Source organism: Drosophila virilis, chromosome 2 (assembly GCF_030788295.1).
Source record: "Drosophila virilis strain 15010-1051.87 chromosome 2, Dvir_AGI_RSII-ME, whole genome shotgun sequence".
NCBI lineage: Eukaryota > Metazoa > Arthropoda > Insecta > Diptera > Drosophilidae > Drosophila > Drosophila virilis.
Genome location: NC_091544.1, coordinates 16,914,214 through 16,940,185, shown reverse-complemented (window position 1 = coordinate 16,940,185; position 25,972 = coordinate 16,914,214). Strand labels below are relative to the sequence as shown.

The 25,972-nt window shown below is 41.1% G+C and overlaps 3 protein-coding genes across 17 annotated transcripts in view; 2 read left to right on the top strand and 1 right to left on the bottom strand.

Annotated features, from left to right (window-relative positions):
* The first annotated feature begins 306 nt into the window (after positions 1-306).
* Positions 307-10,473, top strand: Atg17 (autophagy-related 17). Of its 8 annotated transcripts, none has more exons than XM_015171996.3 (5): positions 307-1,170; positions 3,696-6,725; positions 7,341-7,725; positions 7,792-7,895; positions 8,547-8,699. In XM_015171996.3, exons 2-5 carry the CDS (start codon positions 3,916-3,918, stop codon positions 8,566-8,568), a joined length of 3,321 nt encoding a protein of 1,106 aa, XP_015027482.1. In that variant the 5' UTR covers positions 307-1,170; positions 3,696-3,915; the 3' UTR covers positions 8,569-8,699. The 8 variants fall into 8 exon arrangements, with proteins under 8 accessions (XP_015027482.1, XP_015027483.1, XP_032293204.1 ...); XM_015171997.3 differs by having other exon boundaries at positions 8,544-8,699; XM_032437313.2 differs by having other exon boundaries at positions 309-1,170; positions 7,792-7,891; positions 8,547-10,473.
* Positions 10,474-11,691: 1,218 nt separating this feature from the next.
* On the bottom strand, positions 11,692-17,621 carry Rab23 (RAS oncogene family member Rab23). Of its 5 annotated transcripts, none has more exons than XM_070207127.1 (4): positions 17,476-17,621; positions 14,848-15,219; positions 13,171-13,890; positions 11,692-13,102 (listed from the first exon to the last, which is right to left on the bottom strand). In XM_070207127.1, the coding sequence occupies exons 2-3, from the start codon at positions 14,974-14,976 to the stop codon at positions 13,189-13,191; spliced, it is 831 nt and encodes a 276-aa protein (XP_070063228.1). In that variant the 5' UTR covers positions 14,977-15,219; positions 17,476-17,621; the 3' UTR covers positions 11,692-13,102; positions 13,171-13,188. The 5 variants fall into 5 exon arrangements, with proteins under 5 accessions (XP_070063228.1, XP_032292420.1, XP_032292424.1 ...); XM_032436529.2 differs by having other exon boundaries at positions 13,178-13,890; XM_032436533.2 differs by having other exon boundaries at positions 13,178-13,890; positions 17,531-17,584.
* Positions 17,622-17,921: 300 nt separating this feature from the next.
* The window catches only part of plx (PTB_TBC1D1_like and TBC domain-containing protein plx), a 33,348-nt gene continuing 25,297 nt past the window's right edge, over positions 17,922-25,972 (top strand). Inside the window, exons 1-2 of one of the 4 annotated variants that reach the window (XM_070206820.1) lie at positions 17,922-18,297; positions 19,305-19,672. In XM_070206820.1, the coding sequence (XP_070062921.1) occupies positions 19,553-19,672 (120 nt within the window). In that variant the 5' untranslated portion in view covers positions 17,922-18,297; positions 19,305-19,552. Of the gene's footprint in view, positions 18,498-19,304; positions 19,673-25,972 lie in introns of all 4 variants that reach the window. The other 3 variants (XM_015172002.3, XM_070206819.1, XM_015172004.3) reach the window with 3 other exon arrangements.

Here is a 25,972-nt window from a genome sequence, read left to right as displayed (position 1 = left end):
TAACGAGTGACTGATGAAATACTCGCTCACGACATACGTTATTAGTAGGTATCGATAGCAGTATATTGTGAATTGATTTTGTAAATCGATTTTTAAAACAAACTGTTTTTAATTTCAGTTAGAAAAATATATTTTTACTCTTTTTGGTCTGAGATAATTTCACACTGATTTTCACAGAAAATATTCAAATGGTATACAAACAAGCAAATAGTTTTATTTACCTACAAACAAGTTGAGGCAATTATAAATTTTGATCTATGTCAATAACAGGTTACCAAATGTTAATGTTATTTTCGCTGTAATAGTCGCTGTTATAATACAGAAGAAGAAGACGGCGGAACTACGAAAGTGCGTTATTTCATTTTTATACAATTTAATTTAATTAGAAATTTAAGTAATTCAACAATATGCGTGTGTGAATTTAATGTAATAATAAAAACTAACAAGAGCCCCACGGCACAGCGTGTACATGGCAAAAAATTGACGCGAAATATAACTGCCAAAAACAACAACCACAGCAGCAGCGACCAGCACACCAACAACATCAGCAGCAGCAACAACAACGCAATTGTGATAGACAAAGAAATAGATTAAGAAGGGGAAAACGAAACAGCAAAGAGCCCAACAACAAAATAATATAACGCAAACAAAAACAAAACGCAACATATTTTAATATTAGGCATATCGCGTGAGTTTGGGCAGCTTTAACATATTGCTCTGATTTCTTTTTTATACGCAACAAAAAGTGATAAAAAAAATAAGGAAAAAAGCAATAAACAGGCAAAAGCAATGCTGTAAAAAATAAATAAGAATATACATAATTAAAGGAAAAGCGAAAACGCTGGCGCTGACGCTAAGAGAACAGAAAACTACGAAGAAGGAGCAGAAGGAGAAGCTAAAGCTGGCCACCAGCAGCTTTTGTTTTGGGTTCCGACGTCAACGTCGCTGCTGCTGCGGACACACACAAACAAACACACACACACATACAGGCACACACAGCCACAGCTGATGTCAAATCATTCGCAGCGTTCGTGTTCGTGAGCGTTTTCAATTGATTAAAACCAAAACACACGTACACGGACAGACCACAAACAAACAAACAAATACAATCATATATACAAAAACACACACACAGGCCAGCCATTGTGAAAATTGATTAAAGATTACAAGGTAAGTGCGAGGCAGGCTGCCAGCAGCTACCACATCGTTTTAATTAAGCATCTATAGTTATAGTTTATGCAAACAAGTACACATTGCTGATGACGCCCTTTTTGCTGCATAAATTTCGAATGGCCGCCCACAAGCCACATGCCTACCTCCCCACCCACTCCCGCTCCAACACTGTGAAACCAAATGCAGCTCTGCACCTGCTGCCATTTTCTTTTTGAACGTCAGGCAACCCTTGTTTCTTTCGTGCTGTTGTTATTTGTTTGTGTGCGTCGGTTGGTTCGAGCCAAATTACAATTAATTGCAACAATTTACATATTTTAAGCGCATATCTAAATTAGTTTTCGCACAAATTATAACGTTTGGTAATTGCAACTGTCAATTTTGCCCTATCTCTGTGTCTCTTCGTTTTCGCTCAATTCATTTTTGCTAGCCCAAAACAATCGGCGCGTAGACAAAATGCAACGTAATGGAATATAACAAAGTGCAGGCCAAAACAATACACAAACGCACACACAAACACAAGCAAATGAGTACGCATACAAGTGCATAGTGCAGTTTGTGATGGCCAGTGCTGCCAACCCAGCGACAGAAATATCATATGTGCTTCAAAACTGGCTGATACTGCTGCTTTTATTAATGTAATGCAATCGTGATGTGATCGCGCGCATCAGCTGTTCACAAACAGCTGCGTATCGACGGGTTTAAGCAAGGTCTTCATAATTTTCGGTAAAACTTAGCAACTAACTGTCATGTTTATCTTATTTTACTTGTTTATCGCACTTTTTTTTTGCCTTGAAGTTTCGCGAGCGTACTAGCTTAAGTAGGCTCTGCTTGTTTAACTTACATGCTTTTGTGTGTGTATGTTTGGCCATTACCAATAATAACAATATTTACGCTTTATAACCTACTTTACTTAACAGCAGGACAATAACAAAAACGCAAAAAATATACAATCGTACAAAAACAGAATGTGACATTCCTAATTAATGACTACTCTTGTGCGTGCGTGTAAATGTTTATATATACATATACATATATTATATATATATGTGTGTGTGTGTGTGTTCATGCTTGTGTGAGTGTTTCGTGCTGCTGTTTTTGCCCTCCTGCAACGCCGATAAACTCTGACGTCGCCGTTGTCGTCGACGTCGTCTGCTGTTGTTGTTGCTTGCTTTGAGCTTAATACGGAATGTAATCAGTTAGGAGTCTGCGGAGATGCTGCCGAATGACCCCAACGCACAAAGTTCAGGGCAATCTGCAAATCACCCAACCCTGCGCTAACAGCTGTTATCTGGTGCTGTTTGTACAGCGAACTTGATTTATGCGCTTTAATTACATTGCATGTCACAGGTATGTACAATTGTATACACATGTACATGCTTGTGCATACATACATATGTATGTATGTATGTGCGTATGCATGGTCTTTGTACTTAATTGCGTTGATAAGCTGTTATCAGGTGGACACCGTGGGGCGATCTTGAATTTCATTGATGAGTAATCGAAAGTTAAAGCTGTCATTTTGTTGTTCCTGCTGCAGTTTCTATTTCAATTGAAAGCGTAATACTATTTAAACAGTTAAGGGAACTCAGGCAGGGGAATTTTCGGCATTTTTCCCCTGGACAAAAATGAATATTTCCCCTAATTAGTGAGTCTTTCTTGTTACTTAAACTTAATAAATCAATTTTGAGAAAAGATGTTTCTTTTCCAAAAATTATGAAATTCGCTTAGGTAAAAGAAAAAAAAAAACAGGCAGCAAAAGACGTCGCAGGTAATACAAAACGCGTCTCCATCTCTCTTTAACTCGCTTTCGCTCTTTTGCTCTTTCTCTCTCTCACACGCGCTTAAGTTGAGGGATCGCGCACACGTGTAGCCCTGCTCTTAACAGCGTCGTAAGCGTCGGCGGCGTTGGCGACGACGTCGACGTCTGTTAGTTCTGTTTGTTACGCCCGCAAGTCTAGACGTTTTTTGTTTTTGGCTTAACTAAGGTGCGTTGATAATAACATCCGTTGTTTCTGTTGTTGTTCCCGTGTGCAATTTACATACATAGCCAAATCGGCGCTATTTTTGTATTAATTTCTTATCGCTCCGTCCACGTTTGCACAAGCGCCAAAGTTTGCCAGACAAATTGTAAACAATATGTATTATATACATGTAACAACTCGAGTTGAATAAACAGCCACAAAAACAACTAGTTCTTTATTGCGACTTTAAAAGGCGAGCAGCGACGTCGACGGCAGCGTTCGTTTAGTCATTAACATTTGAACTGCTGCCCGCCACCAGCAGCGCCACAGTGTCTAATCTAGCTGGCATGTTATCGCTAGCATTAGATCATGTTAACAGTGTCTGTTAAATGTTAATTGTAGATACGCCGATGGCGACTAGCATGTGCACGTGAAGTCGGAAAAATAATTATTATTTAATTACAAATAAATGTAAGCAGATAGTACAATAAAATAATGATAACCCCCTCAGAACTGCGCCACTGTTAACGTTCTCTTTCTTTTTATTGCCTTGTTTTGCAGCCTCTTAACGCTAGGTGGCAGCACCACGTAAAGCAAACATACACACATACACACACACACACACATGCACATGCACTTGCATGAACTCGGAAAGCATTAGCACTGCCAAACAAAGAGGAGACAAGAAGAAGAAGAGGAAGAAGCAAAGTGTAGAAGTAGGTGGCGGAGGAGGAGGAGAGCAACCGTTGAAGCCCAAACCCTCACCGACAGCTGCTGCCTCATGATGTTGTACGTATTCCATGTGGACGTCGGTCGCATGCTGAGCTTCGATATGACCGTTGCTCTGTCCTCGGTGGAGAATCTTAAGGAGACAATACAACGGCTACATGGCCTGCCCGCTGCCAATATTGTGTTGCTGGTTAGCGGAGGCGAGATGCTGACACACTCCACACAGGTGTCCTGCTATTCGGCGGGCACCGATACGAATCCAATTTTTATGTTTCTCACCGGCGACGAGCGGCTGGCGCCAACGATAGCCAGCGGCGGCAGCGGCAGTGGCGGCGGCAGTGGCGCTGCCAGGACAGCCGGTGAAGTGATAGATGCAGAGCTGCGACGCCAGGTGGAGGAGAATCAGCCGGCTGTATTGGAGACGGTGCGTCAACGTGCAACGCTGGCGCAGCGCTTGCGCGAACTGGGCCGCAAAGAGGAGCTGTTGTGCGAGCGTCTGGTGCACGAGCAGCATCTGCAGCAGCAGGGCTGGTCCGCGGTGGTGGCCAACATGGAGGATCTGACGAGCGAGTTCAGTGAGCGCTTTCACAACTTCTGTCTGGCCTTCGATCGTCATCTGGAGCAGCGCGAGAGCTACCTGGAGCTGTTGCGCAACTTTGGCGATGATCTCAAGCAGCTGGCGCGCATACCCATATTGCCGGCGCTGATGGCGCTGGCCCAGGCCGATTTCCATGGCTTTGACGAGCTGCTCGGCAACGACAACGTTGACGAGGACGTTGGGCAGCTGCAGCCGGAAACGGAGACTGAGGTGGGGGAGTCGGGCGAGAGCGTGGAGAAGAGCAGCAGCAGTACATCGCCCAACAAGAAACTGAAAATGGGCCACGAACAAGAGGAGCAAGAGGAAACCTCCAATTCAAGGCAACAGCAGCAGCAGCACCAGCTCAATCTGCTGCAGTGGATCAGCTCGAAGGGCAATCACGCGGCGCTGCAGCAAATGTGTGATGAGTGCGTCCAGGGCCTGGACACCTTCTCCCTGGAAATTTACGAGAAACTGAAGCTCGAGGTGCAGAACATCATCAAGAGTGCCAAGCAGAGCGACGTCAAGGAGATCAAAGGCCTGAGCGATCGTCTGTACCGTCTCGACGAGTTCAAGTACGAGATACGCAAAATCGTCCAGGTTCAGCGGGAACAGGCGACAGCGTTCCAACAAAACGAAAGCCGTGCAGTGAATCTGCGCGATAACTCGGTGCTGCCCGATTTGTGCCTCTCGCATCGCTCCCAGCTGATGGTGATGCGCGATAATCATATTAAGATACGCGAATATAGTCGCTGCATAGCCAACTCCAAGGAGGAGCTGGGACGCAATCTGAACACGCGTCTGCGTCGCATCGTTTGGATCGAGAACGGAATGAGCGAGTTCGACAATCGCTTGCTCTTCTATCTGCGGTGCCTGCGGCGGGCCGAGCGCCACATCAGCATCATCGAGCAGATACATCGGGCGCCGAGTACCTATGTGGCGGCCGTTACGGAGGTGGTGCGTCGCAAGATTTTCTCGGATGAGTTCCGTTTGTGGGCATCGCGGCTGTCGGTTGATTTTGATCGCATCCACAGCGAAGAGATGGAGCGGCGGCGTCTCTTCAACGACAGCTTCGATGGCCACTTTTTGAATATTCTATTTCCGGGCATGGCAGATATGCCGCCCACGTTCGCCAATGAGCATCCCGAGCTCAGCTTTGACACACGTCTGCCCCAGCTGAGCTGCTCCGATATTGAGCTGCTGTCCGCCCAGCTGCCCGACCTGGCCACGCAGCTCCAACTGCCGGACATGGCGCCCGTCCTGCAATTCTTTGAGCAGCGGCACAAGACGGCAGCGCAACCGGAGCAGATGGAACTGGCGCCAACAGCTGTTTGTCAGCCTGTCAGCACACAAAGCGTGAGCACCTCCACCAGCCAGTATGTGGAGCAGATTGCGCGCAGCACTGCCACGGAACAGCTGCTGATGCTCAGCGCCAGCACGCTGACGGATGACAACGCTGGCAGCGTGCAGCGGCTGCGCGATGCCCTCCAGGACATGTCCAAGCTGGCGCTGCAGTGCCTGGCCATGGCGCGCTCCAATTTGAGCAGCCTGCGCAACGAGCTGACCCGTGGCTACCAGGATGAACTGCAGTCGCAGATGCAGCTGTTGCAGGAAAAGTGGCAGCTGCTGCGCATGCAGTGCGAGCAACGGGAGCAGCAGCAGGCGGAGCAGCTGGAGCAATTGCGTCAACAGCTGCTGGCGGCGGACCAGGATAAGATGACGGCCGTAGCCCAGGCACGCGAGCAGCTAATACACGAGCACAAAACGGAGCTGGAATCGCTGCGCTGCCGCTTCAAGCTGATGACCTCAATGGAGCGTTCGCCGTCGGACAGCAGCCTGGAGAAGCTGGAGCGGCCCACGAGCAGCGCCAGTGTGGCCAGCCTGGATGTCGAGCAGCTTCTGGCGCAGCAGCGACAGGAGTTGCTCGCCCAACGGGAGCGCGCCATCAGCGAAGCTGTCGAGGCCGAGCGCGCTCTCTGGCAGTCGCGGCAACAGTTGCCGCCACTGAACTCAGAATCTGTGATGGCCAATGTGTCCATATTGAAGGATGTTCTAGAGGACAAGGAGCGACAGCTGGATTTACTGCGTGAACAAAATCAATTGCTCACACAGGAGAGCTACCAGCTGAAGACGCGCCTCGAGATGCTCACCAATGAGGATGGCAACAGCTGGCTAAAGGAGAAGATCGACTATCTGAGCCGCGACAAGTGCCGGCTGGAGGAGGAGCTCAGCCAGGAGAAGAGCAAGCGGCTTGAAATGGAGTCCAGTGTGGCTGCAATGAGAAGGTGAGCTCATCAACCTGATTGACTGATACACTGATTGATGTCTAATGAACTGACTGAATAATTGCTCGACTGATGACTAATTGACTGAACTAACAGTCTGGTTGTCTATCTAATGATCTGATTGACTGAATTGGCTTATACGCTGACTGATTGAATAATTGATTGACTGATTACTACTGACCAACTAACCTATTGATTGACCCACTGACTTGTCGTATATACTGACTGATTGAATATTTAAACGCTGTGATTGTCCCCCCAATTGATTGACTGACTGACTGATGGCTTATAAGCTAAGTGATTGTATTTGACTTACCGATTGACTGACTAACGGTCGGATTGTCTGTCTGCATATATACAACTGATTAAGTGATTAATTGATTGATTGACTGAATAACGATGTTGTCTGTTTCACTTAAAGACTGAATAAATAATTTAATGACTTATTGATAGACTGATAAAATTACTTAGTGAAATTATAATTATAATTAACCAGATAATTTTTGGCTGGTAGATTGATTTACCGATTGAATCGCTGACTGACTGATGACTGGGCGACTGATTGATTGATTGACTTATTTACTGATTGATTAATACTGTCTTCTATAAAAACAGTTCCACTTATGAACTGGGCGCTGCAGGCATGAGCGGCACACTGACGCGCTCCAAGTCAAGTGGCGGTGGCGGTGGCGGCGGTGGCTCCTCCTCGTCGAGTCATCGCCACATCACGCTCGAGGGCTGCAGCAAGGGCGATTTGGTGTTTGTGATTTGGAGCATGCGGCATGGCCAGTTCATGGTCGTGCAGGATTCGCTCACCCTTTACTTTGTGCATGCGGACAGTTTGCCTGCTCTGCAACTGACGGCGCCTACGACGACGGCATCTTCTTCTCTGCCGCCTGGCGCCGAGGGACCACTGGCTGTCGCGGAACTAAATCACATACCGCTGCCCTACTACGCCATCGGGCGCATCATCGACAAGGAGTACTGCCAGGCGCGCAAGGTGAGCTCACAGTCACAATAGTCTCTCTTGAGTAAATCCAAACTAAGCCTCTTGTTTGCCACACAGGACGAGAATCGTTATCGTGTCAGCAAGGGCTCCAAATTCTATCGGATCAAGCTGGCGCCATTGTCCTCGCGTTATCCGTTGCGTCGCGAGCGTTTGGAATGTAAGTGAGTGAGCGGGCGGCTAACAGTCACGGGGTGAACGCACTGAAGCTTACAAGTGGTTAGTTAGTTATTCCGGAACTATTTATTAAATAAATATGAAAAATTATATTTGTAAAGTGGAGACAAAGGCATTGTGTAGAACAGCTCAACAGCCATAAAGTTATTTATTTTTTGTGTTTACCTTTTAAAATGCTAGTTCCAGGAGCTCATTTTAGTTTTAATCTATTTTATTGCATTGATAAAAACGTAAAGAACTTGTCATTAGGTTAAAAAGGAATAGCTACAACGGATTTAAAATGTACTTCCAATTAATTTAATTAAACTCATTTCATAACAAAAAACGAGCTGAACTGTGCTTGGAACTTGTCATGAATTCTGAAATAATTCTATTCGATAAGAATAAAAGAATTAAGGATATAGAATGTATATTGTGTGTTAACACCTTTGGGATAATGAAACTGTCCACTTTTTTGCTAATTCGCATAAAGAATTATAATCAGGTTTAGCTAAATGTTCTTATTAGCACACTTAAAGGGGAAAATGGGTTGTTTAAATGCAAGCTTGGGCGTTCACTAATTGTTGACTAATAGCTGTTAATTCAGATAACAGATAACAATTAACTAAATCTTTCTCTTACCCATTTTTTATTAGCAGCAAGCTCAATCGGCGTTATTAGCCGCTGGCAGCTGGCGACGGCGGTGCGAGATGTGATTGATGCGCCCGGTTCAACGAGCATTGCTGGCAGCAGCGTCTATCAGAGCTTCAAGGAGCGCACGGTGAGCATCTCTAGCGTTAACGAGGAGGAGGACGAGTCTGCCTCGTTGCTCAGTGAGCGCTGTCGCTACATCAGCGTTAGTGAGGAGGATGAATTGCTGGCGCTTGCTGCTGGCGGCGGCGGCGGCACAGAATTAACAACAGCGACAGCAGCAGCAGCAACAACAGCGATAACAACAATAACAACAACAATAACAGAAACGGCAGCAGCGACGGCAACTCAAGCACAGTCTGTGATAACAGAGCAGCCAACGGCATCAAGAAAACTAAAGTTGGATCTACTGTTGGCCTCTGCTGATATAATAACACAATCCCCAACACAACAACCACAACAAAAACAACCGCAACAGGCGGAGGAGGGTGAGAAGAAATCAAAGGAAGAAGCTGCACAGCCGGAGCCTGTGGCAGACAACACGACGACAACGATTACCACAAATGTACCCAATCCTGTTTCGGCTGCAAATCCAAGCGATCTGGTCGAAGAGCCAGTCACTATCTATGTATCCACAGCAGCAGCAGCAACAACACCAACAACAACGGCAACAGTTGGCGATGCTGTTGTTGTTGTGGAGCCAATTGTAAACACAACGGCAACATTACCAAGATCAGTTGGTACGGCAACCATTAGCGAGGATTCCGATGAGTATCGCTCGCTGGAGGGCAAGGATGAAGCCGATTTTCCCATTTCCGAATAGTGTACGAGAATAATACAAGTTTTTATATATAATTATATATAGGATGTCCTGAAGCCGTAGATAACGGCATAGAAATGGCAACAGACGTCGCGACGTGTTTATTTAGGCTAAAACTCTTACTATTTATATAGGAATCGCCACCTTCCTCCGCCATCCCAACCCACAACTACCGCCTTTGACAAGTGAGCCACGGCGGAGATGACGGCGTAACACACACACACACACACACACACGAGAAACTCACATAGCACATGAAGAAGAAAGTTATATACTTAAATAATTTAATGTTTACAAATTCTGCAAATGGAAAAACAAAAAACAAAAAAAAAGTAACGAAACTAACGGCTAAAGTTCTATCATAGTTGTCTATAGTCTCTACATCTGTAATGTATAATCTTATATCACAGCTGTAAATGAGTTCGACTAAAGTCCCACACAGACAAACACACACACACACACACACACACACACACACACATACACAAACTATTTTTATTTCAAATAAAAATGACCACAAAATCAAATAAATTAAATTAGATTTTTGTTATAGTTTTGAAGAAGAAAAATTGCACCTTTAATATTTTAGTGCCAAGAAATTGTTTGCAATTCACATTAATTTTTTTCTAGCTATTATAATATATATAACAAATATTTATACGCATAAATTATATTTTTATAGGAATTTTCACAGTTCTGACCCCTCCCAAACATCACTCAAAGTTTTTCACACGCCCCACCATATGACACCCACCACACACACACACACACACACACACAAACTGAGAAAGTTTTTTGATAACGGAGGCGTAGCCCCGCCTATCTAACACCTATAGCTCTCACTATCCTATAAAGTTATCAATTGTCTCTGTAAATAGCAAATCACAAATATTTTGCCTTCTTATATAACTTACAAGGAAACAACAACAACAACAACAACATACAATATATACACATTAAGGAGGAATATTGCGTGAAGAGGTTAAACAAAAGAAAAAACTGCTTAAATTATATAAAGCGCAACTGTATATAGAGAAACAAACAAACAAAAAAAAAACACTAAATTTTACTTTTAACAATTTAAATTTAATTAAAAAAGAACATAAACAAACGAAGGTTTAACAACAAATTGTCAGCAAGCATACAACAACAAACCGTGTAAAAGCGAAAATCAAATAAAACAAAAAAAAATTGTAAAATTCTCGATGGCTTCTTTCGGCATCTGATAATTGTGGGCGCATGGAGGCGTGGCAGTCGATCCCAGCATACATTTATCCACATAACCCTTTTTTCGCCCAGAAACTAAGCTAACCGCCGCTTGTTCCTATATGAGCTATATTATATAATCGTAAGATCTTGAAAATGAGATATTGGTGTTGGATATTTTGAAAAACAGAAACATCTTCATATAGGAACTTATTTCACTACCGATTTTCCCAGGTGGTAGGAAGTGTAGTTAACCACATTGGTTGCAAGATCTTGCACTTATATTCTGCAATAACAAACAAGCAAGATGTCGGGAGCTCCCGACTAGGGGATACCCTGAATCCTCTTCTTCCAACATCAAATGCATATATATATTCTATTTTATAAGCTATATGTCACGTTTGGAGACTCTAGCTCTTATTATTTACCAAAATCGCCCAAAAAAAAGGATATCGATATCGATTTTTATCGATTGCTTGGAAACGGAGTAAGTTATCGATTATCGGATTATTTTTATTCATTTCAAGTCTCTAGCTCTTATAGGTTCTGAGATCCTTGCGTTCATACATACGCACGGACGGACGGACAGACAGACGGACATGGCTAGATCGACTCGGCTATTGATGCTGATCAAGAATGTATATACTTTATGGGGTCGGAGATGCTTCCTTCGATGGATTTGGATTTTGCACAAATACAATATACCCTTATACCCATTTTTGATGGGTTATAGAGTATAGAGTATAGTGATGCGATCCAGGCAACTCTGATGTATAAAGTGCCTGCATTGAGAAGTTGGAATGACAAATCTCATCAAGATAAATTAACCAACTAGATTGAATTTAAGTAGACAGACAGAATGGCGGATAATATCAGCTCGCTTGACGTCACGGATCAGGAATATATATGCCTTACATTCTTCAATAAATAACACTTTTATTTACAAAATTATGCCATCTTCGCGAGAATAGAATTTATATATGTATTTACAAATTTCTGCAGATATTTTAACTGAAAAATACAGACTCGAGTTTTCAGATTCCAGAATTTTATATTTTCTTTTTCCATTGCTTTTGCTGGCTTAAAAATTAAAATAATTAAGATCATGATCGATAAAAACACATGCATTGTTAAATATACAAAATAATTTATTAGTTTAATATTTATGAGCTTAGGTAATAACATTTCTTGTTATAATAATGTAGCTATAGTTAATATTTGCATATTTTGGGCTTGGACTCGCAGATCTATTCTCAAGCCAAGTGGATTAATGACAAAACGTAGCCCCTCACTTTGCATAGTACACTAGACAACATAATTGCGTTTCGACATGCCTCTTGCTTGGTTAATAATTAAATGAGTTAAGCAATTAATTGCACATTTTGCCAGGGCTAATTGACGAAGGATTCACACGAAGGCGCCCTCGAAACCCGCAGTTGGAGGAGGGGCGGTGCTAGCGAGCCAAAAAGCCAATCTTAGCTGTAGTAGGAAAATATACATAGCTCTATATAGGGTATATATACTTGTATTAATATAGATACATACACAATTTTACAGGCGCACACACACACATATATATAATTAGATAAATAATTATATCTATATATAAATTGAATGCTGCATCAGTCTCCGTTATAGAAAAGTGGGCATTATACAGTGAAAAGTCGGTTACATGCTTATCTATAACTAATTAGACTAAAAATTTGAGTAGTTGCATAAATTATTGCACATGCATTTTGAGCTTGTTATTTGTTAATACCCTTGCAGACGGGTCTTATACACAACTAAAAGCGTTTCGTAACGCAGAGAAACCAAATTTTATCCTATCTTAAACATTTTGTAGATCAACAAGTTTTGATATTGAAAATTTGCAAAATTTTGAATTGAATCAAAATTGACTGCATATAAAATTATTATTATTAAAATTTTTAGATCAGTTTCCAAAGGAAGTTAAGTTGACTTATTTAATAGATTTCATCTTAAATTCTTGGTTTGTGTCTTATAAAGGGTTTTGTGTTTTACTTTCTGTCAAATTGTACCAAAATATATCTAATTCCTGACAATATTCGTGAATTATTAGTTATTTATGATTTAATATATATTTAATATATAATTGACTTTTTATTCATTAACAAACATTTAAGGCCATCAAAGTGGACCAAAATTGTCTGCTGATACTATAAGGATTAACTGAAATATTAGTCAATTAACTCAGAGTTTAGGCAGTTAGAGTGGACCACAATCAGAAATATTTTAATTTATTTATGTTGCCGACTGCAAGGGTATTTAAACTTCGTTATGCCTAAGTTTTTGTTCACTGAACTATTCGTGTGCTTATGTTTTTTTTTGTTTTTATCTGTTCACACCCCCCGATTCCCATCTCTCCCCTGCTCCACTCCACATATCATGCAATAACTGCCAACATTGCGGAGTCTGTGCACGACTAGTGAATGGCTCTGACTGCGACTTGGTTGAGGCTGTGGCTGTGGCTGCATCCAACGCTTGGCTGGTCACATGGCTACAACTTGATTTGGGGCTCTAAAATAATAAAGCGTTAAATATGCTCCAGTTATTAATTGGCCAGAGCTGCACAGATACCCGCGTACCCCTTACCCTTAGCTGCCTCACAAGATGCCGCACTTTTTGAGCACAATTTTGCGCTTTCGCGCCGCACTGGAGCTGGCGCCCTTTTTGGCCGGGCGCAGGACAATGGTGCCGCTGCTGGACTTGGTGAAGGTCGGACTGAAGGCGCTGATGGTGGGCGTGCTGCTGTAGGGCGGATGCGTTGACTGCTGCTGACTGTTGTTGCCGTCGGCGCCGGCCGCCTGGTCGTAGCTCTGCGTCATCAGCTGGTGGCACTTGGTGGCCAGATAGCGGAACACAGAGGCCACATTGATGTCCTCCTTGACGGAGGTGCGTATCAGTCGGCAGTTGAGCATCTTGGCCAGCGTTTCGACCTCGTCCGCACTGACCACAGCCTGCTCGATTAGATCGATCTTGTTCTGCACTATCACCGTGGGTATCTCGTTGCATTCGTTCTCCACCTTGCGCTTCCACTCCTTGATCGCATCGAAGGAGGCGCGATCTGTCGTCGAGAAGACCAGCACTGAGGCCTGGGCGCCCCGATAATACGCCTTGGTTATGCAATCGAACTCCTCCTGCCCGGCCGTGTCCCACAGCATGATGCGCACATCCTCGCCATCGATCTCGATCTGACGCTCCAGAAAATCAACGCCGATCGTCTTCTTGTAGTCCTTGGTGAAGATGCCCTTGCAATAGCGCTGGATCATTGAGGACTTGCCAACGCCTCCATTGCCGACGATCACCTGAAAAGGTCAAAAGCAGGTGTTCGATGATCGATCAGCTATAAGTTCATTTCTCGTTTAAAATAATTATTATTATGAAAATTGATTTAATATTAAATAATAATATTTGTCAAAAGATCAAACTTTAAGTACTTTGTTTAAGTTTATAAATCTGAGAATAATCATAGATCAAGATTTTCTAGGAACATAAGAGAATAAAGATTTAAAGCAGTTATTTAGCAGTTACATAATCTCTTATTTAATCTCTTAAACAAGAGATTTTCTTTCGTTTAATCCTCAAGCGGAAACTCGAGTGCAGCTTTGTTTAAGAGTCACACATTCTAGAAGAGGCATTTTCTCAGAATTTCCCATTCACCGGCGAAAAGTAACCGTTGTAAATGATCAGTGATTGTTCTGACTTACAAATATATATATAAGTATCTGATGGTGTGTGCGTGTGTGTGTGTGTGTGTGTGTGTTGTGCTGGGGTTATTATTTAACGCTTATCCACGGCACAAGCTGCAGCAGCAGCCACACTGAGAGAAAAAGGACCAGAGTGTTATAGTTAAATCAAGTAAAAGCGTAAAAGCGGAATTAGTTTAAAATTTATGACATTTGTATTTTAAGAACTTTTATCAATCGCGCGAATACAAGATACTCGTACTGAAGTACTCTTATCTAAAGAATTGAACTTGTTTTCGAGTATTTCGTTTAAACGGAAATCTGAAAAAAAAATATTTTCTAGTTAATCCAAGTATTTTTCTTATTGTTCACAATAAAGTTCTTTAAAAAAAGAAACCCATTAAACAGAATCCAATATTGCATTTTTGCCAGTGTATCATTTAATCTATCCTCAGCTGATTGCCACTGGACACATTCATCATTCTAATAGCTTGATCTGTGCCAGTTGAAGGATTGAGAAGTGGCAAGGGGGCTGTCAGGGCAGGTGCTCACGCTAATGTGTATTGGATAACTTACCACCTTAATGGCCAGCTCGATATCGTCCTCACGCATGCTGCTGTAATTGTACTGGGACTGCGAGTGGGACTGTAGAGCAGCTGCAGCAGCGCCGCCCGTTGCCGTTGCCGTTTGGATTAACAGACGCATCGGCGGCCGCACGAACCGCTTCGTGTTCGGTTCGGTTCGGTTCGGTTCGGTTCGGTTCGGTTCGGTCCGTTGATGATTTGGCAGGCAATTAAAGCACGCTAAGCTAATGCTAGTATTCACCCGTTTTCGGCAAAGTCCAGTTTGTGCGGTGATTTTCACTTTTCGCGTGGCTTTTGCGTAATGTCAAAGCGCTTGCAATTCACTTTCTATTGATTTCACCAAAATCGAATACTGAAACTGGAACTGTGGAAAAGAAAAACCAAATGTCACGAAAAAAAAAAAATATACACAAACTCACACAAAAAGAAAAGAGCTTGCAACAGTGAGATAAAGTTTTTCTTTCGTTTTCACAGCAACCGGTTTTTCAGTACGCTCTTTTTTCAATTTTATTCATATACATTTTGTTTTTTTTTTTTTTTGGTCTTTTTCTTGCCTTCCTGTTTCGGACTAGGGGCGGGCGATGACTGCGGCTTCTAATAAGACGCAACGTGAGCCGGTTACATTTACAACAGGTGCTACCAAGACACCTCGCAGCGCACAGCGCGCGGCTCACGCATCGCCAGCGACAAGTCGCAACTTGTCTCGTCGCACAGTGGTTGCCATTAGAATTGGGAATGTGGCAAGATCAGAGGTGACGCTATGTGCGTGACGTCTATGTGTGTGTGTGTGTGTGTGTGCATGACATTAGCGCGTGCTTATGAATTCTTTTGAAATGTTGAAGCTTTGTCTGAAGCTTTTTTTTGTCGAACTCTATCCCATTTGCTATTTTAGTGACAATAGAAGTACAATAACCGTTTTATGATTATAAATTTTAAATTTTGCAAAATATGAATATTTACGAATAGCAAATTTTTCAATTAGATTTGCTCCACTTTACGCCAACAAAAGCCAACACTTTTCTAAATTCAAAGCAGAAATTACAAATTTTATCAATTTGTTTTAAGCTCCAGCAAGGTTTCCATTCATATTTCGTTTCCTTCTAAATTTTCCATTCACCTTAATCGATGCAAGGCCCCAACTCTAACGGTTCTGTTCCAATTCCAATATCAATTTGATTTGGTCACACTGCATTTGCATTTAGAATAGATTTGGCTTTCAGATTTATGCAGCCTTTGACTCTTGGTTTTTTCTGCTGCGCAAGCCACTGTGCGACATTTGACCGCGCGCTATTTTCCAGCCTTTCGCTCGTTCTAATTATGTTGTGACTATTTCGCTTTTGGGCCACATTCTTATACACTCTTCTGCCGCTGCAAATCTTGAAGCTGTGCGCTGCGGGTTATTTGTGTGCCTTTTTGTTTTTGTCTATTGTTATGATAATTAAGGCCAGCGAGGTTATAGATTTAACTAGTTCAATAAGCATACAAAACATATCTATGTATGTTTACGTATGTGTGCGCCAGAAGAAGAAGAGAGTCGTGTCAACGAAGCTTGACATAAAATCCAATTGGATCGCGAGCGAGCGCGCGCACGCACATGTGTGTGTGTGTGTGTCTGTTTGTGTGTGGGACGCTAAGAATGAAAAACTGCACGCAGTCGCGGTCGCGGTCGACGCTTACTGCGCCGGCCTACCTGTTTCACCTGTGTATTTGTCTCTCTCTCTGTGTGTGTGTGTTCGTGTACAAATTTCAAATAATGCACATCATTGCAGTTTTCCACAGCGCTCAGTTCTTCGTGCCCGGGCTAAATTGACTAGAATGTGCAATTATTTTGAAATTTGCTCACAAACTAATAGATTATTGTTGTTGTTGTTGTTGTAGTTGTTGGTGCTCGATTGCCGTTGCTTGGCCACTTCCTTCTGGATGCATTGTGTTGTGGTTGTTCTTTCTGTGGAATGTGGATTCTAACTTGGCCATTTAAGTACACAACGAGCCGTGCAACTGTGTGAGTGCAAGAACAACAAATGCCACTTGTTGCTGCCACTGCAACTGGCAACTAAAGCGAAGCAAATGTTCATGTGTGTGTGTGTGTGTGGAAAATTATGCAAATGCATGAGCTGTGTTGTTGCTGTCTGTTGCGCTACTTAAATCAATTATGAGCGCAAATTTCTCATTATTTAAATTAACTTTAAATACTCCATTCGCGCACTAACGGTACTTTTCAAAACAGCCGTGGTTCCGTCGCTGTCGCTGACAAAAGTCTCTATTTTTCGTTATTGTTGTTGTTCCATATCTTTTTTATAGCCTTTTTCACACACACACACACACACCTAGCTGATGGCGGCTCATTGTGTTTGTCGTTGGTGAGAAATTAACCAATATAAGTTGAAACATTAAACAACATATGCGAATGCGAAAACGCGAGAGCCGGAGGAGCTGTAAAAAACTCATAAGCCAGCAGCTTTAAGCCACTCTTGAAGTTTGAAATAACGACAACGCGTGCGAAGCGCATTAATTAATGTTAACGTTAGTCGCATCTGCTGCTGTCTGCCTTTGGGCTTTGAACCGTAGTGAAAGTCTCTTCTTCTACACGCACACCCTAGAAAATATACCGAAAACGTACCCACGAATCACACGCAGATCAAAAATAAAGCGCAACAGCGGCATTCGGTACACACCTGTTGGCTAACGTGTTCCAGCACAAACTAACTGGCTAAAACATGGCTTACAACAGCTTGGCACAAACCCAAAGCTGGCAAAGCAGCAGAAGAAGAAGAGAAGACGCGAGCACCCGGTAGTGTTAGTAAGCGTTTTGAATGCGGCATCGTTGTAAATTATTATTAACGTATGATTATCTTTGAATTTAATTATAGGTATTTTATTTTTTAGTTTCTCTAACAATAAAACGTTAGAATTGCCTGCAATTTAAATAATAACGCCATCTACTATCGATAACTATTTATGCAAGTACTTTGCAGCACTGTTTTTGCGCATGCATGCGATCGGCTTTTACAAGCAGCTGTTCAGCTGTGAACGATAATTTGTGGCGGTCGGCCAATAGACTCAAACTGTTTCTGAGCGGAATGCTATCATTTGTTTATTTGGATTTGTGTTATTGTTTGGCGGGCAAGAAGTCTATTGCAATTTAAACCATATCCAATAGAGTACTTAAGTAATGGCTTTAAAAAAAGAACATAAAATGAAACGCCAAATCGGTCCAATTGATTGTTCCCGCGTTCGCTTATTGTCATCAGCGTTGTTCGCAAATATCAACGCATGCGCCCAATCTGCAGGACGAAGGACGTCTGTCGTTGCCGCCGCTACATCGGCATAGAGAAATGTTCCGTTGTCACACTGTCAGGAACATTGGAGCCATCATTCGTACGGATACCGATTCAGTGCTCTACGTAATTTCAAAGCGATTTGATGTATCCGCCTCCATTCAGTTAGTTGACTTGTTATTTTGTTGCAAATCCCACGAATACCAATAAACGTGTCGCGTACGTGTGTGTGTGTGTGTGCGAGTCTATGTGTCGCGTGCTGCATGTATGTACGTGTGTGTGCCGAAACGGCAGAAGTAAACTTAAAAGCGAAAAAAAACATTGTGAAACCATAGGAAAGTAAAATGTAAATGTTTATGCAAAAGTAAATTCCAACATTGCCATCGAACGAATTTTTTTTTAGGGGTGATTCTGGCTTCTTCTGCCCATGCCCCAGCCCCAGCCCCTGTCCCTGTCCCTGTCCCAGCCCCAGCCACTTGTGGTGGTGGCTCTCGTCCTCTGGCACACACATTCCTATTTCTGGCAGTCGCGTGCAAAAAAAGCTAAGAAGAAGCAGAAACTCTGCCTTTGCGAATGCGAAGCGGCAATAAAGTAAAACAAGAAAGAACGCATATTTTTTCTCGGCGCACCGAAGCTCAAATACCCTTGCAAACCTAGTGTAGATTTTCGAAATGTCTTCAAACTGAACAGCAGAAAGCTGTTTTGATAGACAATTTACTTTTCGAATACATGGTATTTATTATTATGCAAGGAATATAGACCTATGAGAAAATAGTTTATATAAATGATAAATGTATGCGTTATACCATCAATGCTGTCTCGTTCTATGCGTTACGCATTTGGTAACAATTTTATAATGCCCTCTGCAAGGGTATTAAAAAGTCTGTGTGCCAGGGTAGCGCACAGAAAAATCAATATTGATAGTAAACTTTGCTGTTGATGCGCCGCAAATAAATTGTCCATCAATCCAAAAAGTATATCAGTCAGGTGGTCATTGTCCTTACCAACAAATGCCGTTACTCCCGTTAGACCCCAAAGGTCTCCAGTGAGCACCAGGCGTGACTCATGCAGGACTCGCACTTCGGCATTCGCTCTAAATTGGAACACTGGCCGCATGTTAATTTAATATTGATTTCAGTTTAATGTCTATTTATTTACTTGCCTCATGTAGCAAATCACAACAATTAAAAAGTAATTAAGAAACGGCAAAGCAACAACAACAGTACAGAAACCCAATGAGCGTAAAGTAAAAATAAAAAAAAACAAAAAACAAATAATAAAATGAGAACATGTAATTTGCATTGCAAATTGAACTTGTACTGCATTTAATATTCAAATAACATAACATTGAAAACAACCAACTGTATACGCAGCCGGTATACACACAAGTCGAGCCAAAGGAAAAACAATCCGATCAAGATGAAAACTCGACTCGTTTCGTTAACATATCGCGGCAGTGCGTCCGTCGATCCGCGCTATTCGGCCTCCATGTTGCCATGGACCATCAACGACATACGCTCCACTGAGAGCTACACAAAGGTAAGTTAATTAATAGCTATATATGGCGCAAGTTTAAGATTAAGAAATTAACCTAATCAAATGAGAAAATATATAGAAAGAATTGTGAGTATTTTGTATATCATGCGAATTAATTAAAAGTAATTGTTTCGTTTTCTTCAAAATTCTTTAAATATTTGAAATCGTTTTTAATTATGACTTACAGATTTCGCAAATGTTTGTTTGACTCAAGATTTGAATTCCAATTTTCAACCTTAAATCGATTCAGGGATATATAAAAAATAATATATATATATATATATATATATATATATTGTCCGCTTGAGACAAAAAGAGGGAATTGTTGTGAAAAGCAAGAAAGCAAAGTAGGACAACATTTTATTGCTCTGCTTAGTTTTTTCTTTCTCTTATGAATATGATTAAACATATAAAATTAATATCTTAAGGCCGCAAACAATATTAGTTTACAATAAATCAAAGCAAAACAAAAGAATCTTTTATTTAATTGCATAAATCTATTTTTAGCCATCAAATCCAGAAATGATTCTGATTAGAAAACTAATTATTATTATTATTATTGTTGTTGATATTTTAAGTTAGATTAAAAATATATTTTTACCTTCGGAAATAATATATACATAGATTGTTAAAATTATATTTTGGCAGCGTAAAAATTAAATCCAGCTTAGCTTATATAATTTTCCATGATGTTATGTTTTGTAAGAGTTTCTTTGTTAAAATTTCAATTAATCAGGGGCTTGGCATTTATTTGCGATATTCTTCAATCCCCAATTTAAAAAGATATATTATATATATATATATATATGCAGTATCTATCTTCTTGAAACCTTTTTGAGTAAGCATCCATTTGAAATTAATTGCAATGTATTTTTCTTGGATATATTCCATCAATGTAAAGGAACTTCATCTCATTCCATAAATCTGCCCATGAGCCTTTGCCTATTGCAACTTTACAGCATTTGCATAACTTGGCATATGCCATCACACTCGTCCGATTAAATCATCATCGTGCCACACACTTGCCTGGCAGTTGTCGTTCTGTCACTCTGAATTATGTTGTCAGTCGGGCTGTGGTGCCGTCAACGCTCCTGGCATTGGCATGTTAATCCAATTGCAGCTGGTGATATCCATAACACGCTTTTATCTTTGCCCAAAACAATTAAAAGCAATTTGCAATTATTACGGCTCAATAAATCAATTAAACAGCCCGCCAGGCAGACAGACATTCAGGCAGGCAGGCAGGCAGCTCAAAGTGGGCGCAAAGCGTACGAAATTTTATTAATAATTTTGCGCTCCATAAACGATAATTACACTGATTAGCAACTGCTGGCAACCGTTGGGGCTGCCTAAATTAGAACCACAATGTAGAAAGGTGAGTCCTAAGCGAAAATCACAGTCACAGTACGAGACTCGTAGCTAATTAGGAGGACGACAACGTCAACCCGAAGCGAACAAACAGCCCAAATAGGCATTAATGGACTTTATCCGAGGGTCACGCGTTGAGTAATGCGAATGTGAATGTTCTTAAAGGTCTCATCAAAAAGTTAGCAGAGTTTATATACTTTGATTTGCTTTATTATCAGTATTATTAGTTATGTGGCTAATAATAATATTATTTTGTAAGACCTCTGGTCTATGAGCTATAGCCCCTTCTTGAGTCCTACTGTTGGCAAGCACGCAAGGATTGTCCCTGGCTTAAGAGTCCTTAAAGCTAATATACTAAGACTGCGGCCCCAGTTCCTGATGTGCTAAGCGCTAAAGTCTCATCCTGGTTTAGTTTCTTGTCGTCTTCAAGGCAGAGTCTACAGTTGCTATATTTCACGCTTTTTAGCTTGGTAAGATGCTTGTGGCTTCTGATGAGCTATAGAGGGATTTGGGGTTTGCTAATGTCTGGAATTCCGTTGCTACTCTGTTATTTTATTGTGCTTGCCTAATTGATTGAATCGCTCAGTCAGCTCAAGAATGTTGTTCCCTTATTTGTACTTTTCTCGCAAATAGTTCTCACTAACAAGTTCATTTCTCTTATAAGCTTTTTGTAGAAACATACTATCTATTTATTGATATAGAAACAGACGCACATTGGCGATTAAATTAGGCAAAGGAAAATAAATATTAAGAAAATCATTCTAGCTAAATGATTATATAGATATATACAGCTAGAGATAGGTAAAGATACGAGATACTAAGTATTTATGTGTCAATGCATATGTATATATGTATATTAATATATAACATTTTATTTAAAGTTTTATTTGAAAATCTTACAATATTTAAAATTAATTAATAAATAAAAATAATTGTTAAAACAGATTAATGGAATACTATATAGACATATATTTTCATCAAATGCAGCTTCCAAGATTCTATTCAGTTTCTTAACTTCTTGAACCCGTCTCGAGTGTGCATACCTCGACCTGCCAGATTTATATATATATCACCTGGTATCACCTGGCTGGCGTATTACGCATACGCCGCGTTGAGCACGTGCAGCGGCAAGTTGTCCATTGTCCTTCAATGCTAGCTCTGTCTTACTTCCGCCCATTTTATGTTGTATGTGCTATTTCAGTCCAAAGCTGGTGTCCCATGGCTAATATTATTTGAAGCTTGAAATTAATTTTAGCAAAGCTTGCAATTAGGCGCACATCAGCCGCATGTGTGTGTGTGTATGTGGGCTCTATCTGTGTTTGGTTGTGTTAGCAAACGATGCTCCAGGGTTTTTGCTAGGGTCTGCCAAGTCGGTGCCAGTGAAAGGCATTGCATAATTAAATTCCCTACAGTTGCCAACAAGTTGCGGGTTGAGGCTGAGTGAAAGTTGTATAAAAGTCTTGGAATTCTTCCCATTGTGGATTGTCCCACTGCTCTCGTCCTGCTTGTCCATTTCAGGTCGAGCAGGTGGCTATGCGTTGCATTAAAAAGAATCCATTTTACGAGCTGGCGCCACCAGCGAGCAGCAAGCAAATTGTGGGCGCTTCCGACCTGTGATCCGGCAATTGTTGTCAGCTTACATTGAATAGAAGAGCTAGCGAATATGCAGAGAGGGGCAGCGAAAATGAAAATTTATATAAAGAGGAAACTATTCTGTGAGCTGCTAACAAGAGTTCATATATTTGTTACTTGATTCTGGGTTTCCGTTGTGCTCTCCTAATGGAAAATTATGAGACTTAGTTTTTCTATTTTTATACCCTAAACCCATTTAAAATGGGTGAAAAGGGTATTTGTGCAAATGTATATAACTGACAGAAGGAAGCAACTCCGACCCCATAAAGTAGAGACTAGAGACTTGATATTTTTGCTGTAGGTCCTCCTGGTGCCTACGCAGATCGAGTTCGTTATTGTCCGATATTCGATAACTTGCCCCCTTTCCATTTAATCGATAATTATCGAAATCGAAATCCTGTTTTTTGAGCCATTTTGGTAAATAATAAGAACTAGAGTCACCAATCTTGACATGTCGCTCCTAAAATAGTATATATCTATCAAGTATCATTCATTTTATAGCTATTACCTGCCCCCCGCTCGACCTGCCCCCTACTACCTCATAGCTAGAAATCAAGTAAATAAACATGAAATACTAGACAGTCTTTTCTTTATTTTATAAAAATATTATTTATTTTCTTAAAAAAGAATAATTCTTTATATGATTATCTAAAGATTATACCACAAGCTGTTTTATAATGAACATCTATCCTATTATATATAAAAAATTGTGTTTTTTTTTTAAATTTATACATTTGGTATTTGATGTTTCATCCTAAGTAGATAATATCACAATTTTTCAGGCTTAATTTGCAAATATTTCAAAGCACTTTCGCATATAATGCCTTAAAATTATGCATGCACAGCACACATGCGTAACGCTCTCTCTTTCTCTTTGGTTTTCCCTCTTACTCTCTCTGTTTTTGTGTTGGCTTTCCCTTATTGTTGTGCACTTGGTAAGTCAGACACTACAGACCCGGCCCAGACTATAATTTGATGCATATTTTCTTGTATAAATATTTACTAAAGCCTGCACTTTTGTTTATTATTTTCATATATGCATGTATGTGGGCTGCCCCATTCTTGTTCAGTAAATTGACACAAAACCAACACGCACACACAGGCCGAGATAGAGGGGAAAAAAAATAGAGAAACTGAAGTGTTTGCCCAGTGCTCTGGTTCGTGTTCATTTGCAGTGTCTGCGACAAATGCTGTGGCAGCTTATTGCTTTATTATGTTAAACAGCGCGAATGGAAATTATAACAAGCTGCCTTTTGGCTGCCGCTCGAGTGCGAAACGTGCCACGCCCATCTACACGACCATCCAACTCCCACGCCCTCCACATCAAAGTCTTATGTCAACTTTTGCGATGCTTCAATGGCCAAGCAAACAGAGCTTTGTCTAAGCATGTGTGTTCGGAATTTCCAATATATTTTCCTTGAATATTGTTTAGAAATTAGTGCAACGAAATAGATAGCTTTGTTGAATAACTAAGTTAGGCCAAGTCCTTAAATCAATGAAAAAGTTGTAATCAAATTATATCAGTTTAATTGCGTATTACTAAAGAAATGTTAAAAATGCTTAAAATGAGGTGTAGAAAAATCGAATTACCCTTTTTTAGCGAGTCTTTAAAACAAAACTATTTTACATAACTTATGTAGAATCATATTTCATTTTATCATGTATATATGGCCTTTACTCAAACTTAATTCACAATTTATTTCTAATATACAACATGTATTTGCTAATATTAAACATTTATTGAGATATTAACGATTTTTTTTTAGAGTTAATATGAACATACAAATTGTTTTTATACAAGCTTTAATTATATATTAATTATAGCCAATATAATTTTGTTGTTCCTCTCTTTAACAATTTCCTTTAAGCTCCAAGCCAATCAATTGTATTCAATTTTAAGTTGAGTACATTTAACTTTGTTATAAATTGGCGAAAATCGAAATCAAGTTCAACAACAATTTGTAAAATTCCCACTTATTTTGCTGGCCAAAAACTCTTAACTAACGTCTCCGCTCGTATCAATTGTCAGGTGCCTATTGTGTTCCTACTAGAGCTCAACCCTAAGCTTTGTGGCAGGTCTTCCATTGACGTCACGCAGGAAGGCAGGCAGGAAGTTGATTTGAGCGAGCTGCAAAGGAAAAATCAATAGATCGCCTGTTTCATTTGCCTGCAGAATGTTTTCCTCTTTTTGTTTGGCGGATTTTTTGTTGCTGCTTCGGAGAAGTCACTCAAGTCCCGCTGCTAATCCGCTTCTGGCCGAGTCGAGTCACTTGAGCCGCAGCACCAGGCTTCCCTTCCCTGCGCGCCGTAAATGGTTTCACACTTCACCGTCGTCAGCGGCTCTCCCAGTGGAGGACTCTCTGCTGGGGCTTATGCGGCGAATGCGTTACGTTGGCTTTGACTGGGCGTGAATGTTGTCGCCCACTCGATTCCATTTGGCCGACGTTTTGCATTTGATGTTGTACACTTCTGCGGTCGCTAGACTACGGCATTTTTTATGTGTGAAGCGGCGCGTCAGTTGCCGCACTCATCACTTGACACGCTTCTGCTAGTCAGAGCTGTGCCACATAGAAAATAATATTTTAAGCTATGTGCAACGTTGTTCGAGTGAGCGTTGTAGTACTGAGTACTTTGCACTCAGTGCTTTTAGCTTATTGTACTTTTAAATGCTAAGCTACAAACATAAATTGATGAAAATCCTCAACAAGCAATTGAATCTGATTAACGCTCTCATTACCAGTGACATCATTTTATTTCCACATTCTTGCGTTTTGTCCCATTGCCACAACTTTTGCCGCATACAAAAGCTATACTGTGGCACACACTGCGTATGCGTTATATATTTTTTCACTTTCAGCTGTCCGCATTTGATATCTTGACCCCTTTTGAACGGCTTCTGTTTTGTTTCTTATGCCCATGCTCTGTGTCCTTTCATTCTTTGCAACTCTAATTGATGGCAACTTAAGGAAAAGTTATGTTATGGAGTCTTTTATTTCATTTGCTTTGTATTCTATTCTACAATCTATTGTTGTCAAACAAACACACACACGTACACTCGCACACACATTGAAATGCAGTTAGCGCCACGTGAAACCAGTCGCAGCGTATTGTTGTCCATTGTAGGGGTTATTGTTGTTGTTGCAGTTACTTGACATATTCATTAGACATAAAAATTAGCGATGAGCACGTGAGAGAATACATTGTAGATAAATCATGTATGCTGATGTTGATTGTCTAGCTATATACAACTGACAGGTAATCAGCTTACGGCTTAAATCATGTGACCTAGAGCGGGAGACTTAA

What these genes read in the sequence shown, in the direction of transcription:
- Rab23 (XM_070207127.1), bottom strand. Translation starts at nt 14,976, where the DNA reads ATGCGTCTGTTAATCCAAACGGCAACGGCAACGGGCGGCGCTGCTGCA. An exon ending in TCGAGCTGGCCATTAAGGTG is followed by an intron (nt 13,891 to 14,847) that starts GTAAGTTATCCA and finishes TGACCTTTTCAG; the next exon opens with GTGATCGTCGGCAATGGAGG.
- Atg17 (XM_015171995.3), top strand. Translation starts at nt 3,916, where the DNA reads ATGATGTTGTACGTATTCCATGTGGACGTCGGTCGCATGCTGAGCTTC. An exon ending in AGTGTGGCTGCAATGAGAAG is followed by an intron (nt 6,726 to 7,340) that starts GTGAGCTCATCA and finishes CTATAAAAACAG; the next exon opens with TTCCACTTATGAACTGGGCG. An exon ending in GCGTCGCGAGCGTTTGGAAT is followed by an intron (nt 7,892 to 8,543) that starts GTAAGTGAGTGA and finishes ATTTTTTATTAG; the next exon opens with CAGCAAGCTCAATCGGCGTT.